Below are 19,110 nucleotides of genomic sequence, written 5' to 3'. Positions count from 1 at the left end.
TTATTTATTTAGTTATTAAGACATTAATATCATTTCAAGCCTTTAAATTTTTGTATGTTTCTTGCCCTTTAGAGGTTTTTGCTGTCTATGCCCTTCCCCTTTTTCTCCCTGTGTTCCCTCCCTCACTTGTAATCTAAGAAATGAAGGTTGTCCGAACCCTCCATCTCCAGCAGATTACTCTGCAACACCTACCAGGATAGCGGAACATAAAAGGAGTCTCGGCCTGCTAAATCCGCTAAAAATTCTCTTAGCTCTAATCCTGTTTTGTTTTCCTGGCAGCTAATATGGAGTTGAGGCGGTGCTGGGGAGTTAGTACGACGGGCTGCATCCCACTGGGCGGACCAGGACTGTAGGACGGAGACACAGGAAACCTCCCGGCACACCGCCATCAACCCTGTCCACCCATGAACACGGATATTTGCCGGCCTGTCGTCCCCTCGCCCCGTCACGGTGGATGTCGACCAGTCTCTGCTCAGGCAGCCAGGCCGGGAATATTACGGCAGGGGAAAGATCACGCCCAATTTGCAGTCCATTGGTCGTGTAACTAGTAGTAACGTAAAGCTAGGCTAGGTTTATTAACGATTATTCTGAGGTGTTAAGAGAAGGAGGGGGGAGGGAGAGGCCGGAGGTGGACATATTACGTATACACACATTCTGTCTTAATTTTACTCATGTAGTCTTAAAAGTAGTAAAGAAGATAATGTTAAGAAGTAAACTATACTTTTAAATTCATCTAGATTGGCAATCAGAAAATTTTCTAGGGTGAGTATCTTTAAAACGATCGCACTTGAGAATTTTGTAGCAAAACTATGAAAACTAGTTTTCAAGAAAGATCCATGTCTCTCTCCGTCCCCCCTCTATCTACTCTATAAGCAATACATTACCTTTCTACTAATTATCCCGTATTTTGAACTTCCCGCGCGTTTTACGGGTTCAACTCGGTTCCCTGAATTATGACTTCGTCTAACTCTAACCCTTATCCAGTTCCAAACACCCAGCTTAACCTTTAACCTAATGTACTGGAAGTTCTTATAAATTTTAGGTTAGTTCAGTTTCCTCTTGGTCGCATGAATGGATTCCGCTCTTTATCTATTAGTATTAAGTAATAATCTCATGTTTTCTGTTAGTTTGTTTGTTAGTTAATATGTCTGATCATGAATTCTGGAACCCCCTGACCAATTTTCCTCTAAGTTTGATGGGGACTTTGAGAAATAAAATTCACTTAAATGCCTGATCAATCAATGTAATTTATTCTTTGTTAAGTTTTCACAATATCTAGTTTGACATTTTCTGAGAAACCTTACAGGTCAGGGTGAAAATATCCATAAAGTCGGTAGTTTTCTTAATCCAATCCATCGGAATATCCTAAAATATAGTTTTTCTTAATCCAATCCATCGGAATATCCTGAATTATAGTTTTTTAAGATCCAAAACATCAGAATATCCTGAAATATAGTATTCCATAATCCAATCCATTGGAATATCCTGAAATATAACTTTTCATAATCCAATACATCGGAATATCCGGAAATATAGTTTTTTTTTAATCATCCAATACTTCGCGGAATATCCTGAAATATGGCTTTATGATAATCCAATCCAAAGGAATATCCAGAAATATGGCGGTTTAATAATTCAAACCATCAGAATATCCTAAAATATGGTCTTTTTTTTAATTCCACCCTTAAAAATTGATTCTAAAACGTACCTTTCTGCTAATTCAGTTTATTCAAATATCCTGAAATATCGTTCAATCCAATCAATCAAATGTACAGCCAAGATTGAATATTTTTTGGAAGATAGGAACCCCCCCCCCTCCGGCCGCTGGCCTCCCCCTTAAAAAATTTACTGAAAGTTTTATCAAAACAAAGATTCGTACTTACATAAAAGAAAATCATTCACCAAAGATCACAAAATCAACAGGGAGAAGAAAAGTATAAAAATGTAAGATTTAAGAACTTAGATGAATTTCTCTGAGTTCCAAGAAACGGTCAATTTTATTGATGTATATAGAAGTTTTATTATAGAATTTATTATTTTTCTAATTTGGAAAATGTAAGAAATGTAAACCTGTATTCCATTAACAGCAGCTACAATAGCTCCGGAATAATTAGATCTAGAGCAGTTACATCCTCCAGCTCTTATACACAACCTGGAGAAGGATAGATATGCACAATTTAATAAATCATCAAATTGATCTAAAGCAGGCGGAGCACGGTAGTTTTTACAGCCTAATAGTTAGATCTAGAGGATTTCACCAACTTTAAAACAACCTGGAGCAGGGGAGTTTATGCAGGCTAATAGTTATATTTGGAGGATTTAACCAGCTCTAAACACAACCTGGAGCAGTATAGTTTATACCAGCTACTAGAGAGATCTATAGGATATAGCCAGCTCTTAACACAACCTGGAGCAGAGTGTATTATACAGGTTATTAGTTAGATCTAAACACGATCTGGTACAGGGTAGTTTATACAGGCTAATAGATAGATGTAGAGGATTTAACCAGTTCTAAACACAACCTGATGTAGGGTAGTTTATTATATGTTAATAGTTAAATCTATATGATTCAACCAGCTACAGAGCAGGGTAGGTTATCCAGGTTAATGTCAGATATAAAGAATTTAATTAGCTCTCAACACAACCTGGAGCAGGGGGTAGTTTATACGGGTTAATAGATAGATCTAGAGCAGTTGACTATCTCCAAACACAACCTAGAGCAGGATAGTTTATTAAAGTTAATAGTTAGATTTAGAGCAGTTGACTAGCTCTAAACACGATCTAGAGCAGGGGGTAGTTTATATGGGTTAATAGATAGATATAGAGCAGATGACTAGCGCTAAACACAACCTGGATCAGGATGCAGTTTATACAGATTAATAAATAGATCTAAAGCAGTTTACTAGCTCTAAACAAAACCTGGATCAGGACGTAGTTTATACAGATTAATAGATAGGTCTAGAGTAGTTGACTAGTTTTAAACACAACCTGGAGCTGTTTTTGCTAGATCTAGTTGGATCTAGAGCAGAGTAGATTATATAGTTTTCATGATTAGAACACCAAAGGACACAATCGAACTGGACAGGACAGAGAAGGAATTTAAAAAAGATAAGACAGAAAGGAAAAGAATGACAAAAAAGACATTTACAAAGGTGGATCAGACAAGAGATAAAAGGAGAAACCAAGATGGAATAAAAAGACTGACAAGACAGGATATAATCTATAAAGAATAGGATTAGGCAGGACGGGATGGGATATACAGAGGACTAGGGGAGAGGAGACTGTCGGTGTCTGAACTTGATTGCTTGAGAGTATAGAGAACTATATAGAACTGCATGAACTGTCTAAACCTGATTGCATGAGAGTATGAAGAACAAGATAGAACTGCATGAATTGTCTAAACCTGATTGCTTGAGAGTATGAAGAACTAGATAGAACTGCATGAATTGTCTAAACCTGATTGCTTGAGAGTATGAAGAACTAGATAGAACTACATGAATTGTCTAAACCTGATTGCTTGAGTGTATGAAGAACTAGATAGAACTGCATGAATTATCTAAACCTGATTGTTTGAGATTATGAAGAACTATATAGAACTGGATGAATTATCTAAACCTGATTGCTTGAGTGTATGAAGAACTATATAGAACTGTATGAATTATCTAAACCTGATTGCTTGAGAGTATGAAGAACTAGATAGAACTGCATGAATTGCTCCGACCATAGAACCAGGAACATAACAGTTATTCCCGAATTCTCTTGAATAAAAAACTAAAATTAACAAAATCTTATATTCTCCATTTTTAATGAGATTTATCCAAGCCGAAAATTTATATTAGTTTACGTTTTAAACATTTTTATAGCAATTTAACAAAAATCATATCAAATATCGTTAAAACCATTTTAAATGACTTCTAAAATGGTATGTCAAAAAAAACAACAAAAATGGCCCAATGGGTGAGTTATTTAGGAAGTGTTTTTAATGCTAAATGCAATGCTAGTTTCGGTCAATCACTTCTAGAAGAATGTGTCGCACATCTCAGAGTGGATTTCATTGGTTTAAGGAAAGGTCTTTGCTCTATTTTTACCTGACTAAGGTTATGTGAGGTGTATTCTAAAAACAATTTGTTCAAAAATATTTAAAAATGTTAAACGTTCGAAACATGAAGTTCAGTTTTCTTTAACGGAAATTTTTCTTTTATTACTATAAGCTGTTTTGTAAAAAATAAGCATCAGAACTTGTTGACATACAGGGTGTCCCACATCATATTAGACCGAGAACGGGTCTAAATTACGATTTTCGGGACTAATTAGAAAATTTCATTTAAATGAATCATTTTGAAAAATAACAAAAGGCTTATATAAGAATTTTCTTAAGGAAAATGATATAAGTTTTTCGAGTATTAAGGGTTTATTTTGGTGTTAAAGATTGGAGATAATCTAATATGATGTGGGACGCTCAGTAGTTCCCAGAACAGTTTTGTAAGGTCTACGATATCCGGTTACAAAGATATTAGGATTATAATATTAGAGTTTGAAGCATTGAAGATTTGTGCGTAAATTTATATTAGTTAAGAGCAACGAGGTCTACAAGACTCACTCTAATATAATTTAAACTGCTCTTCTTCTCCAGGATTTAAAATCTTAAATCTTAAGTTAAATTCTTGGTGGACAAATATTCCTGTTTTTCCAGCATGTCCCGGAGAAATTCGAGTCCTTCTCCAGGTTCAAGTTTATCCAGGTCCATAGATCCAGTGAGGATAACATTCTGCAGAATCCGACACTGAACCTGGAAAATATATATATATTTCGTACATCATGTATGCAACCCATGAGTTCTTTATTTCAATATATATTGTGTTGCGCAGGGGCAAATTCAAAGATTTATTGTAGTAGTTTATTTGAGTCCACAGAGATGAAGATAGCAGGGAAGAGAAGAATTGAACCAGAATAGAGCAGTCAGATGCCTGCAGAGCAATTATCAGCCTTATTTATATTGTTAGATAACAATTACAAAAATAAAGTACAGGGTTATTCATAATAAATTATTGGTTCATTATCGGCAATTATTTATTTCCTTGTTGATAACTTGATATAATGTTAAGTTTCTCTAAAACTAAAATGCAAGGAAGGTTTAACCTGAATAATCGGTTAACTTGGGTTCAAGTCTAAAGATAGATAAGGAGAAATTGGACTGTGGTTTATATCTATTTTTAACTTTTAATTGCTTGTACTAACAAACTGCGTGTTTTACTCATAATTTTAGAATATTAACTCTAATTAAATTCTAAAACTATAACTCGCTACAGCTGCTAGTTTCGCTTTGAGAAGGTCAATAAAATCTCAAAGAAAAGAAAAAATGTTATTTTTGACAATGTGTATTTCGGAAAGAATATTCCATATTACAAAGGGTTAAATGTTAACTTGAACTTTATAAGGAAGTTAAAGAAATATTTCCAAAATTAATTATTTTTTTAGTTTACTTACCAATGCAATAGAAACAGTTTTAGGGTTTCTTGTCAGTAGTTCAACAATTTTCTGAAACAAAATGAAAAGTTTATCATGGACATTAGAAGAAAAGGGACTGACCCTCCATGTGCAAAGATGGCAATGCCCGATTTAGAAGGGTACCACTACTGAAAGCTTTGTCTGATCAAGTGTGAATTAGATAGCAATGTTCTTGTTTCTGCAAACTGTTAATTCTCATTTGCGGTTTCTCTGCGAAAGGGACTTGCGCATTCCTTGTTTATGAGTGGAATTGGAGAACCTTACAGTAATAAACACTTTTCGAGTCAGAAAAACGACAGTATCTTTCAGATTTTTGGTCAGATTAAGGTTTTAAGGGCACCGTTGCAAATCAGACATGGCCATCTTTGCATGGAGGGTCACTTAAATAATTACGCTTACAGTCCCTGGATAAAACAAATATAAAAGTGTACATTAAAAGATGAACTAAGATAATAATGTAACGCGGAAGGTTGGAAGGATTTAAGAGAAGAATGTAAAAAGGAACCCAAATAAGATAAAGAGGACGGAAGAAGTTAAGATTTAGATCGAATGGACGAGGACGGATGAAATTAAGATAAAAATCAATAAGTACTGATAGAACCAAGATAAGATTGTAAAGAGGACAGATAAAATTAAGATAAAAATGAATAAGTACTGATAGAACCAAGATAAGATTGTAAAGAGGACAGATGCAATTAAGATAAGAATGATTAAGTACTGATAGAACCAAGATAAGCTTGTAAAGAGGACGGATGAAATTAAGATTAAGTACTGATAGAACAAAGATAAGATTGTAAAGAGGACTGATGAAGTTAAGGTGAGAATGAAGAAGTACTGATAGAACCAAGATAAGATTGTAAATAGGACTGATGAAAATAAGGTGAGAATGAAGAAGTACTGATAGAAACAAGATAAGATTGTAAATAGGACTGATGAAATTAAGATAAGAATAAAGAAGTACAGATAGAACCAAGATAAGATTGTAAAGAGGACTGATGAAATTAAGATTAGAATGAAGAAGTACTCATAGAACCAAGATAAGATTGTAAAGAGGACTGATGAAATTAAGATAAGAATAAAGAAGTACAGATAGAACCAAGATAAGATTGTAAAGAGGACTGATGAAATTAAGATTAGAATGAAGAAGTACTCATAGAACCAAGATAAGATTGTAAAGAGGACTGATGAAATTAAGATTAGAATGAAGAAGTACTGATAGAACCAAGATAAGATTGTAAAGAGGAATGATGAAATTAAGATTAGAATGAAGAAGTACTGATAGGACCAAGATAAGATTGTAAAGAGGACTGATGAAATTAAGGTGAGAATGAAGAAGTACTGAAAGAACCAAGATAAGATTGTAAATAGGACGGATGAAGCTAACCTGACACTCCTCTAGAACGTTTTCCTTCTCTGCATTGAAAACGAGATGAGGAAGGGAGAGGAGGAATCCGTCCATATCTTGATTATTCACATCTCCTTCTCCTTCCTAATAAATAAACATCAATATAGGAAAGCTAGGTGTATCCGGAGAATACTAACTGTACCTGGAGAATACTAACTGTACCCGGATCGAGAATACTATCTGTACCCGGAGAATACTAATCCTTGCCTGGAGAATGCTAAATGTACCCGGAGAATACTAACTGTACACGGAGAATACTAACTGTACACGGAGAATACTAACTGTACCCGGAGAATACTAACTGTACCAGGAGAATACTAACTGTACCCGGAGAATACTAACTGTACCCGGAGAATACTAACCCTTGCCCGGGGAATGCTAAATGTACCTAGAGAATACTAACTGTACTCGGAGAATACTAACTCTACACGGAGAATACTAATTGTACCCGGAGAATACTAACTGTACCCGGAGAATACTAACCCTTGCCTGGAGAATGCTAAATGTACCCGGAGAATACTAACTGTACCCGCAGAATACTAACTGTACCCGGAGAATACTAACTGTACCCGGAGAATACTAACTGTACCTGGAGAATACTAACTGTACCCGGAGAATACTAACTGTACCCGGAGAATACTAACTGTACCTGGAGAATACTAACTGTACCTGGAGAATACTAACTGTACCTGGAGAATACTAACTGTGCCCGGAGAATACTAACTGTACCCGGAGAATACTAACTGTACCTGGAGAAAGTGTAAAACTGCTTCATGAATCCAAGGGCCAGGAACGGGTTCGGTCCAGGCTGTCCTCTTAGGAAAACAATTATATTTCGCTTGAATATTTATTTGTAAAGCACGCACAGACCACAAGGCAGAAGTTACTTGCCTAGTTAATTTCGACATTATTTTGTGATGGATTTTGAAAAGAAAAAAATCTAAAAACCTGACTAAGTTTGTTCTGAATACAGCCAAGACAAACTTTAGCTAGTTTAGTTGGGATCTTATGAACGGAATGGACCTATGTAGTAAGATAGGATCTGAAATATTTAAGTTCTACCTTGGCAGGATTGTATCCTTGTTTTCTCTTCTTGTATGAATCCTGCCAAGCCGTCCCATCTCCAAACTTCTCCGTGATCACTCTCCTGTACGCATCCAGGTCAAGTTCTCCACCTGTGAGCAATATCATGCTTTAGAAGCAGTTTTCGAATACAAAATTTAAACTTGACTAGATTCCCTAAATTGACATGATTATAAGTTAAGGCTGAAGGTAAAATACTGTTGGTCAAACATTTACTCTATACTCCATGAGTCCAACCTGTTATTCTGAGGACCTTGAGTCCAACCTGATATACTGAGGAACATGAGTTGAACCTGTTCAACTGAGGACCATGAGTTCAACCTGTTATACAGAGGACCAGGAGTCCAACCTGATATACTGAGGACTATGAATTCAACCTGTTATACTGAGGACTATGAATCCAACCTGTTATACTGAGGACTATGAATCCAACCTGTTACACTGAGGATCATGAGTCCAACCTGATATACTGAGGACCATGAGTTATACCTGTTATACTGAGGACCAGGAGTCCAACCTCAAGGACATGGTTGTATCCGCTCCTAGCTCCTGGATAAACAAAGTATAAATATTGGTTTTGAAAAATGAGAATAAATTTTTGTATTTTTAATTTCATACCTGTTGGAACATTGTAGAACGGAGATTTATTAACTGGCCAAAACTCAGGCTAGAAACCAGAATGTTTTATTAAGGACTGTTAGAGTATAAAAGGGGGGAATCTCATCTTAAATAGTTTGCAAATGGGACGACTAAAGGGCTTGATCAATGAAATTGCTAAAATCTACTAGCCGTAGTTTAACAATAGGTTTAAAAATTTTTGGCCAGACCAATTGTTGGAATGTTATATCAAGTATTTAATATTTTTATATATACATTAGTAATCTCTGTTTGTTTGTTTGTATGTTTGTGTGTCCGATCAGAACTCAGGTACCTATTGAATGATGTGCCTCAAATTTTTATTTTGGAACTTGGTAAAACCACGGGAATATTCTTGGAGAAAGTTAAGTTTTCCAGACAAGGTTCCCAAGCTAGCATTTTACATTTTATCAAATATAAATAAATAGCCCTGAAGCTAGCAACACAGTTATTATGTAAATAGGCGCTGATTTGTTTTAAAATGCGTATAATTAGATTCCTCACAAAAATTACATAATTTGGCTCCTAAGAAGTTCCGGAGAAAATAAACAAATTTTAAGATTTTAGATTCCCTTTTTTTTGCGAAAAGTCGAACCTTTGGTTTTTCCTCGTTCGGACCTTTTTTTTCTGTCAGAGTCAAAACGTTGCTAATTGTTTAAAAAGCAGTCAGATGTTATTTTTTTAAAATATGGTACACGTTGTAAATTTTTGTGAGGCCAAAAACTCCTTGAATGTTAAAAAAATAAGATGATCCACAATACCTGGGAGATCCCCTCCTCCTCTCCATCCTCCAGTATCAGCTCAAGCTCGGATACTCTACATACAATTTTAGGATATTTCAGTCTGGAGCAAGGGTGTAATGCCAGGAAAGTTAATTGCGGTCGTGTATACTCTGCGTACATATTGAAACCAGTTCTCTTTGGGCGGAATTTGAAAACAAGAATAGATACATCAGTGTTCGTTTAGTATCCGAGGAGGTTAAAAGGATTAAATTTGATAATTTTGATAATTCACATAATAGTTTCCTACCAGAATATTTCACTGATTTTTTTATGTGAAAGATGGATCCCATGTCAGGCTGTAACATCAGTCTTGTGTTTACATTACCGCCCAGTGACAGTACACTGCAGTACAAAAGATGCGTACACTTCTGAAATAACTTTCCTTGCATTACATCCTTGGTCTGGAATATGTTTTCATTCAAAATTGTGACAACAAGGATTTTAATACATCTTTTATTTCTGAAAACGAAAAGGAAAATAAAGAAAAAAAAATTATTGTTTGAAAAATTGTGTAACATGTAAAAACATGTGTACTCTGTAACCTGTAACTGAATGTGTAACACGCAGTTTGAAGTGTCAAAGGTTTAATTCATCAGGTTACAAAGATAAAGGGATTATAGATTAGAATTTGAGTTTGTGACTAAGTCCTTTATGCATATTTTGTAGTGTGTAACCTGTACATGTATTCTGTAGTGTGTAACCTGTACATGTATTCTGTATCTTATGATTTGTGGGTAACCCTGTACATTGCTTAAAGGAACTGTCGTAGTATTATTAAGTGACCTTCTATTTGAAGAAAAGAATGATCAATTCACTAGGGTACCTTTCAACCTTTATCTGATCAATGATATAGAAGATATCTCCGTTTTTCTAGCTTGAAAACTAGTTATTTCTGACAATTTACTCCATCGTTTATGAAGCAGTCACTATATAGGTCAACTTAAATTGATGGATTTATCATGCATTCTTGATCGGGTAGAAAGCTTATAAGGGTACCGTTGTGAATCAACCATGTCACTTTTAAATGTAGAGTAATTGGAAGCTATTTTTACAGTCCTTGTAAACATGAAAGATTCAGACACTTAAAACAAGTAGGAGTTCACTCTCCACTAAAAACCAGTATTTCTTTGGTCAGAGAACTGCAGATCACTGGAAAACGCACAGAAAGCTTAGTTTAGAGTAAGTTTATAGACTAAAAACATATTACATATCTGAAATAAAATTAGAACCTGTTTTTTATGACAAAATGATGGATTGAAGTCAGATGAAATAAACATCTCAATAAAGATGTTATTGGATTACAGAGGCCGAATTTAAAGAATTTGAGCCGTGGCTTAAATTTGAGACCTTACTCAAATATGGATGGTCAAATTAAAATTGTTTTTAATGTTTCAAGATCCAGTGCTCAATTGAATCGGTTTTGCACTCAGTTTAGTTACTTTGCTACCTTTCAATCGATTAAAATATAAGCTAAATTATAAAATTTGATGTAGATATTCTTCAATAAAAAATTTTAAAACTAAAAAAAACTCACTTTGAGTTGGAGACAGATCTTCCAGTTTCTGTTCTAGCATTTTTAAATCAATCATTTTCTTAAAGTTTTATATATGTACATATAAAGTATGAATATATTTATTATGTATGTATATATGCTTAAGTATGTATTATCTTTAAAAAATATCTTTATTAAACTACAGACTATTCTTCCATTTTTGATGTTTAAAGTTTATAATTCTATCTCTTTGGATTTGAAAGTCTATTTAAAAAATTAACTTAATTTGCATTTCTTGCTTAAATACAAATTGTTTTCCTAACAACACTCAATTACACAGAATAAACATTATGTTATGACTTTTTGACCTAACTCATGTTCCCTAATAAATGTAAATAATTATAATATTAGTGCTACAATTCGAATAAACATCCCTTCTTGTCAGTTCATATATCACTAACCGCGAATAAACATCTCTTCTTGTCAGTTCAGATATCACTAACCGCGAATAAACATTTACAAAGTTTTATATTTTATATTTTCATGTCTGATTTGGCAGATAATTTACCATGCTCCGCTAAATATTTCCCTGTTTTAGTTTAGTTTAAATTAAACATGGCGGATTGGAAATTGGAATGTCTGTTGGATTCCGCCGGGCTCTGAGCGGGGGTGTCACATTCCAACCTCTCTACATCAACTATTCTCGGACTCTACACTTGTTCTGCGTTCCTGATAGCTGCACATAGTTGGAGAGACTTAGAGGAGCTGGATATCATTACTCACCTCTCATTGGTCAGATGAAACCCATAGCTGGCCTCTGATTGGTTAGATATCCTGAAATGCCAATTATGGAATTTATAGGAAGGGAATGTATCGCGCTAAAATGTTAAGAATGTGCCTAGAACGCATACCACATACGCTCTTAGTGCTATTTGATTTACGCAGTATACGTAAATTTCATTTTTCATCTTCAGCAAATTGTGTGCGCGCATTTTTTTATCTTTCTAATTAAATATAAAATCTTTCTATTTTAATATATCGCACATTTCAATTAGCATTCCCTTAAAAAAAGCTGTTTTTCGTTAGTATACAAAATAAATATGTTAATTACATATATGATGTTTATAAAGTCTGTCTGTTTTTGTATTTGTATGTCCGATCATAACTCAGGAACCCTTTGACCGATTGGCTTATAAAACTGTCTTCGGGAACTCGGAAGAACAACTGAATAGTTTAACTTGGTTGGGTTAACTATATTGGGGAAACTCCTGGCAAAGCTGGGTTACAAAGCTGGTATAATGATAAATAAAAACAAAAGATTAAAAAACAGGCTCATTAACATAAGATATAATTACAAAATATATAATAACAAAACATATAATTACATATGATATAAGTAACAGTACAAAAGATATAAGTTATAAAAGTTATTTCTGGTTCATATATATATATCAACTATTTTCTGGTTCATATATATATCAACTATTTTCTGGTTCATATATATATCAACTATTTTCTGGTTCATATATATATATCAACTATTTTCGTGCTAAATACAATCGACTTTTAAATATTTTGTAACATTTGCCATTCTGTTGATTGTGTAATAATATCTTTAATTATACTTTAATTATATCTTATATCAATACATGAAAAGTACATAGATGTATTTATAGATAGATGCAATAGAAAATATATTGAACAATGGAAGAACATAGAATGTATTTATAGATAATTGCAATAGAAAATATATTGAAAAATGGAAGATCATAGAATGTATTTATAGAAAGATGCAATAGAAAATATATTGAAAAATGGAAAAACATAAAATGTATTTATAGAAAGATGCAATAGAAAATATATTGAAAAATGGAAGAACATAAAATGCATTTATAGATAGATGCAATAGACAGGGGCGTACGAGTGGAGGCTCTTTTAATATTACATCTGCTTGCATTTCCCTTCCTCAGGTCAGGCAAAGGGGTGTACCTAGGGGGGGTAGTAGTCCTCTTACCCCCCTGGGAGTTCGAAAAATAAAAATTAAAAGGAAACTCCGTTTAGAAAGTAACACCTGACAATGACAAAGACTAAGGATTTGTCTATATTCACTGTTAATTCAAGGAGAGAAAAGTTTTAGCCTTCTAAAGAGAATACTTCATTACACAATTGATGTACTATGACGGAGAGCAGACTTAACGATCTTGCACTTATAGCTTTACACCCTATAAGGCTGTCTGAGCTCTCTACTGAAAAAAAGCAAATCCCAGAAAATTGTAGCTTAAAAGAGTTGGTGAATATGTAGATTGAGAAAATTCTATCTAAAAATTTCAGAAGAAATTTCGTTTATTAGTAAAAGTATAATTTTTAATGATGCTGTGATATTGATTTAGTTAGCTGTGATGGAGTTAAGTGATAAATTTATAAAGTCAAAAAGTTAGTTTTTCAAGCAAAGGAATAATTTTTAGACTCAAAGGTTAGTAACACCCAAAAATGTAGTCTTTTTATGGTGAACAAAACAAGTCCAGGTGGGAGGGGGGGGCAAAATTTTTTTTTAAAAAGTATTAATATTTTTTCAAAAAAGGGGTTTTTAAGGGGGGCACAATGTTGCCAAGGGGGGGACCAAAAAAATTGTGCCCCCCCCCCTAAATAAAAGCCCTCGTACGCCCTTGGCAATAGAAACTATATTGAAAAATGGAAGAACATAAAATGTATTTATAGAAAGATGCAAAAGAAAATATATTGAAAAATGAAAGAATATAGAATGTATTTATAGAAAGATGCAATAGAAAATATATTGAAAAATGGAAGAACATAAAATGTATTTATAGAAAGATGCAATAGAAAATATATTGAAATATGGAAGAACATAGAATGTATTTATAGATAGATGCAATAGAAAATATATTGAAAAATGGAAGAACATAAAATGTATTTATAAAAAGATGCAATAGAAAATATATTGAAAAATGGAAGATCATAGAATGTATTTAATTATAAATAAATGCAATAGAAAATATATTGAAAAATGGAAGATAGAATTAAAAAAAGATAATTGGAAAAATATACGACAGAAATATACGTAATTAGTTTGGAAACCCAGCTTTTACTGGAAATTAAAATTTCCGTAATAAAGTTAACCCACTAGCTCCCCAGTAAAAGTTTTAGGCAAATTTGTCAAGAAGTTCATGAGTTATGATCGGACAAACAAACAAAGAAACAAAAGATAGACAAGAGAAATAGATAATAGATAATAAATAATAAAAATTGAGAAAAACATATTGAAAAAAGGAAAAAGATAAACAAAATAAATAGAAAATTTGTTGAAAAAATATAATGAAGAAAGGGAAAAAGAAGATGTAAGACAAATATCAAACAACAGAAAGAATACAAAGATATACTGAAAGATAGCATTTATAATAAGATATAAATAAATACATAGAAGATATAAATATAGGCAAAGAAAATAGATATAGAAATAAGATATAGAAAATAGATGACAAAAATGGACATAGAACGAATGAATAGATAAAGAAAATAGATATCGAGAAAATAGATATAGAGAAAATTATAGATATAGAGAAAATAGATAAAGAAAATAGATATCAAGAAAATAGATATCAAGAAAATAGATATTAAGAAAATAGATATACAAAATAGATAAAGAGAAAATAGATAAAGAAAAAAGATATAGAGAAAATAGATATAGAGAAAATAGATATAGAGAAGATAGTCGATATAAAAATAGATATAGAGAAGATAGATATAGAGAAGATAGTCGATACAAAATAGATATAGAGAAAATAGATATAGAGAAAATAGATATAGAGAAAATAGATATAGAGAAAATAGATAAAGAAAATGAGACAAGATTATCGTATAAGCAAGAGAAGTATAATTAGATACGTAAATTTAAGAATTGAATAATATAACGCAGATTTACTCATCGAAGATAGAACAGATAAAAGATAAGAAAGAAGATAAGAAGATAAGAAGATAGAGAAAGAAAATGAAGCATAGAAAAGAAAGACTTATCTGATACAAGAATAAAAAATAGTAATGAAACATAGATATATAGAATAGATGCAAAAATAAAAAAAAATTAGATAAAACAGAAAACGAGAAATATTTTTATTTTTATTTTGATATTTTTTTTATACACATATAATATATATATCTATATTTTTTACAAATTAAACCTTACTTTAGAATTTCAGAAAGAAATACCAAGTTTTCCCGAGAATTGAATATCAAATGTTAAATATCCCTTCCATTTTCCAATTCCTTCCATGCGGGGTGAACAAGAGAGATGAGGGTTAGGGCGGGGGGTTGAGGAGCCGGATGGATTACATTGGCCGAGCCAGGATATCTCTTTCATGCCGGTGTCACCCTACGCAGATGGCTTCAATCATACGTCAGACCCTCGTCAGTTTACGTCATTTTCCGAGGAAAACTATCAGGATCTCAGAACACAAACAGAGCTCTAAAAAGCATTTATACGAAACTCCGCCGACATGCGTACTTGGTGATTCTCTTATCGGGGCCTCTCCTGCGACTCGTTGGTGAAACAGTTCATAAGTTTCCGTACCTAACATGGAAATGTACTTTATTTTAACTCTAACGCGTGTCTGTGAGGCCAACGGACAGTACGAACACTACTAGGATCGGAGAACACAGAAAGAGCTTTTGCAGTGACGCAAGATTGACAGTCGAAAGAAAATAGTCGTGCCGAGCCAATACCGAACCGGCGGGTAAAGGGGCCCTGGATTCCGGCGCCGAAACAGCGGCAAGCCTCCATGTGTGTTTTGATCTCCTGATATTTCTCGCTCCATCCGGTGAAGAGGAGATGGTTTATAGAACCCGCGCCCCAGCCCCGCCTTATACACACCCTTCCTTCCCATCCTGTGTGCAGAGAGTAGGCCTAGTGCAGGGGTCAACGTTGCCCTTGCATAGGGTTACAAACTATATGGGGGTTGTATTCTCCTTTTCTCAACTCATAGTCTCCCCGCCGCGCTCCCTCCTCGGTTCAGATAGTTGATCAGGGCTATCAAGATTCCACAACAATCCGGAGCTAAGCCTCAAATGAAAACTTATTCTAAGACGACATTTTGTCTCGTTTTCATTCATGTCTTTTCGCTAAAAAGATATAGATGTAAAAAGATATTTTTGTTAAAAAGACATGTTTGGAATGGGAACTAAACTGTTCCTATTAAAAAAGCACAAATTAGAATCACATGCATAACGTTTTAATATGGATCAAACTTAATACAAAATTTACAATGTGTATAATGTATATTTTGTAATGTGTGACATTTAAGCAGTACATATATAACGTATAACCTTACATTTTTCATAAACATTTGTCATTTATTGCATTACGTTTATTACACGTACATTAGTTGTTTCTGGTACATTCTGGCATATGATGAAATGTTGGGATATTCTCAAACAGCCAATGGGAGAGCTTGGTTACTTGAACATCCAATCAGGTTTAAGAAAATATATTAGTTTATATTTCATCACAGTTTACCTATTTAAGACCAACGTTTAGTTTTCAGATTCAGTATATTGAAGAAACAACAAGCAATCACTGAATTCAATCCTTTGTCATTCATCTCAATCTTTACCTTGAAGCTAAATTTAAGAGAAATGTGCCAAACCAGAAACATGAACCCAAACATGAACCAGCAGCAAGGTTTATATCCAGATTTATCAGGGTTTGGAGAGAACCAGCAATCTCCATCAATCCTTCACTTCCTTCAGGCTTTAGGTCTATTACCTACAGGATATCCTGGGATGGATGGATCAGTACCTACTGCTACAGGTGCTGCAAGCACAGATGGGACTAATCCAACTGCTCCTCCAGGACCTGGAGAACAAGCATTTCCAGGAAGATCAACTCAGGAAAATCAGGTTCCCACCCACGGTTCAGGACTGCAGGATCAGGCTAGTCAGCAAGGAGGACCGCAAGGGTACTATCAACATGGACCTCAGTGTACTTCAGCACCAAGAGCAGGTTTTCAATATCCAGGAGAACCCGGAGCAAGATCACAGTATCCTGGAGCTGGATTTCCGGATCCCAACTGGTGGTCTTATCAGTATCACCAAACTCCTCTATGCTCCTGCTCCATGATGAATATGTTTTCCATATCCTCTCAATGGATGAGAACTCTTTTCAGGAACTCCATGATCACCAGCTCCATCTTCTTCATGATCATCCTCATCCACCTGATCACTCCGTCCTCCCTCCTCATCAACCTCGTCTTCTTCCTCCTCGCCACCGGTCTCGGCCTCCATATTCCTACTCTTGTTGCTGGTAAACTTCTCCAGGTTGTAGTATCTGGAGTTGGAGGAGCTGAACCAGTTCTCCTGGTTGGAATTCTGCTCTGGGCTGCACATAAGAAGATTGTGAGAAAGCAACCTCTGTTTAACACCAACTACTGGAGAAACAGGTTCGGCTGTCTCAGGGTCGTCATCAACAACGAAAACTACAACAGAGGACCCCAGCACCAGAACTAGATTATAGTTTTTGTATGAAAAAGTTATATCATAAGAACATATTTGCATATACCATGATCATTAAGTGTAAGAAACCCTTTCTTGAATCCAACAGTAAAGTTTATTTTTAATGTTTACTTTGTTTCAATGTTATATATAAGTTCTGTAATAAAATGTGTTAGATTTATACAATATAAAGAAGCACTCGTAATTTTATAGCTTCTGACTTCATCACGTTAATCTAAAGTAAATTTTTATTATTATAAAGATTTATTCACACACAAATTGCACTTAAGATTTAAATCTTACATCTTTTCAATTGTAACTCCTCCTAAATTGATGAGCTAATTGAGAAGAAAATAAATATGTTACCGAATATGTTACCGAATAAATACTTAATGTGCGTAAAATAAATATGTTACCGAATAAATACTTAATGTGCGTAAAATAAATATGTTTCTGAATAAATACTTGTGCGTAAAATAAATATGTTTCCGAATAAATACTTGTGCGTAAAATAAATATGTTTCCGAATAAATACTTGTGCGTAAAATAAATGTTTCCGAATAAATACTTGTGCGCAAAATAAATATGTTTCCGAATAAATACTTGTGCGTAAAATAGATATGATTCCGAATAAATACTTGTGCGTAAAATCAATATGAAGATGCGAAGTCGCATATTTATACCAGTTCTACCAGTAATAATGTCGCATGCATTTTACTCTATTCTGTCTAGTTCAGTGTCACCCCAAACTAACCAGAGTGAGAAGCATTCTGTATTTTTTATTTGAAATAAAACGTGTTTTGATTCAACAATATATAATCTTACAGATTTGTTTATTCATACTTTTTCATTCAAAACGTAAATACCGACAAAAAAGTACTTAAGAAAAAGGTTAAAATATTATGTATAATGAGTTAATTTGTGATCGAAAGTTACAGCTTTCTGTGGTGTGTCATCCTGAGAAGTTTTTTATTAAACGATAGAATTCACCGATCAATAAATTTAAATGTTTGCAGCTTATAATTAAATGACATTAAAAACATATTAATTAATAATATATACAGTGATCCAAAAGGTTAAAAGCTCTAACGCTAAAATCACTGAAAATTTTGCCAATTACTTGTTAAACACCAAAACTTAAAACAAATACTTCTAAAATGTACATGTCTTAGGCTACAGAAAAGAACATGGTGAGGTAAAATCAACGACTACGGTGGTCGTTACAGTTTAGTGTCAACCAAGTCTTAAAAATTGATGCATTTTTAAAAACAGTCTGAATCTATGTGAAGAATTCGATGGGACATCCAAAATTTGATTGTTTGATTGATTGATAACAAATAGTAAAAAAGCAAATACGAAAAATCTTCATTTAATGAGAAGAAATGGGTTCTAAAGTTAAGGTTTTATGACTTTAAACCAGGACCTCGAAACCCACCGTGAGAAGGGGAGGCACGTTAAACTAACGGACCTGGTTTAAAGTAAAGAGTCCTTACATCATAACCCATGTTCACCCATTAAATGTAAATCTTTTATGTTTGCTATTTCATATTTTTTTTGGTGGGGGGGGGGGCTATTTATTTCAAAAATAAAACAAAGTGTCTTGCATTATTTTTGACGGATTTTGGAAAAGACATCAAAATATGAGTGAAAATATTTCGATACAGAAAGGAGGCACTTCGGTGTAGTTAGTTTTACTTGGGAGG

At 33.8% G+C, this 19,110-nt stretch overlaps 1 protein-coding gene across 3 annotated transcripts; it reads right to left on the bottom strand.

The window, feature by feature from the left end:
* Window positions 1–1,227: 1,227 nt before the first annotated feature.
* Window positions 1,228–9,571, bottom strand: LOC111701540 (crystallin J1A). 3 transcript variants are annotated; one of them, XM_023472865.1, is made up of 13 exons: window positions 9,394–9,571; window positions 8,615–8,663; window positions 8,486–8,545; window positions 7,976–8,088; window positions 7,663–7,728; window positions 6,893–6,997; window positions 5,488–5,538; window positions 4,682–4,789; window positions 4,089–4,114; window positions 3,669–3,758; window positions 2,071–2,152; window positions 1,709–1,738; window positions 1,281–1,365 (listed from the first exon to the last, which is right to left on the bottom strand). In XM_023472865.1, exons 1-12 carry the CDS (start codon window positions 9,532–9,534, stop codon window positions 1,730–1,732), a joined length of 900 nt encoding a protein of 299 aa, XP_023328633.1. In that variant the 5' UTR covers window positions 9,535–9,571; the 3' UTR covers window positions 1,281–1,365; window positions 1,709–1,729. The 3 variants fall into 3 exon arrangements, with proteins under 3 accessions (XP_023328632.1, XP_023328633.1, XP_023328634.1); XM_023472866.1 differs by lacking the exon at window positions 1,281–1,365 and adding an exon at window positions 1,378–1,405; XM_023472864.1 differs by lacking the exon at window positions 1,709–1,738 and having other exon boundaries at window positions 1,228–1,365.
* Between the last annotated feature and the right edge of the window lie 9,539 nt (window positions 9,572–19,110).

The sequence above is a fragment of the Eurytemora carolleeae genome, unplaced genomic scaffold (assembly GCF_000591075.1).
Source record: "Eurytemora carolleeae unplaced genomic scaffold, Eaff_2.0 scaffold57, whole genome shotgun sequence".
Classification (NCBI taxonomy): Eukaryota; Metazoa; Arthropoda; class Copepoda; order Calanoida; family Temoridae; genus Eurytemora; species Eurytemora carolleeae.
Note: the sequence above shows the minus strand (reverse complement) of the source record. Positions and strands in the feature narration are given on the sequence as shown.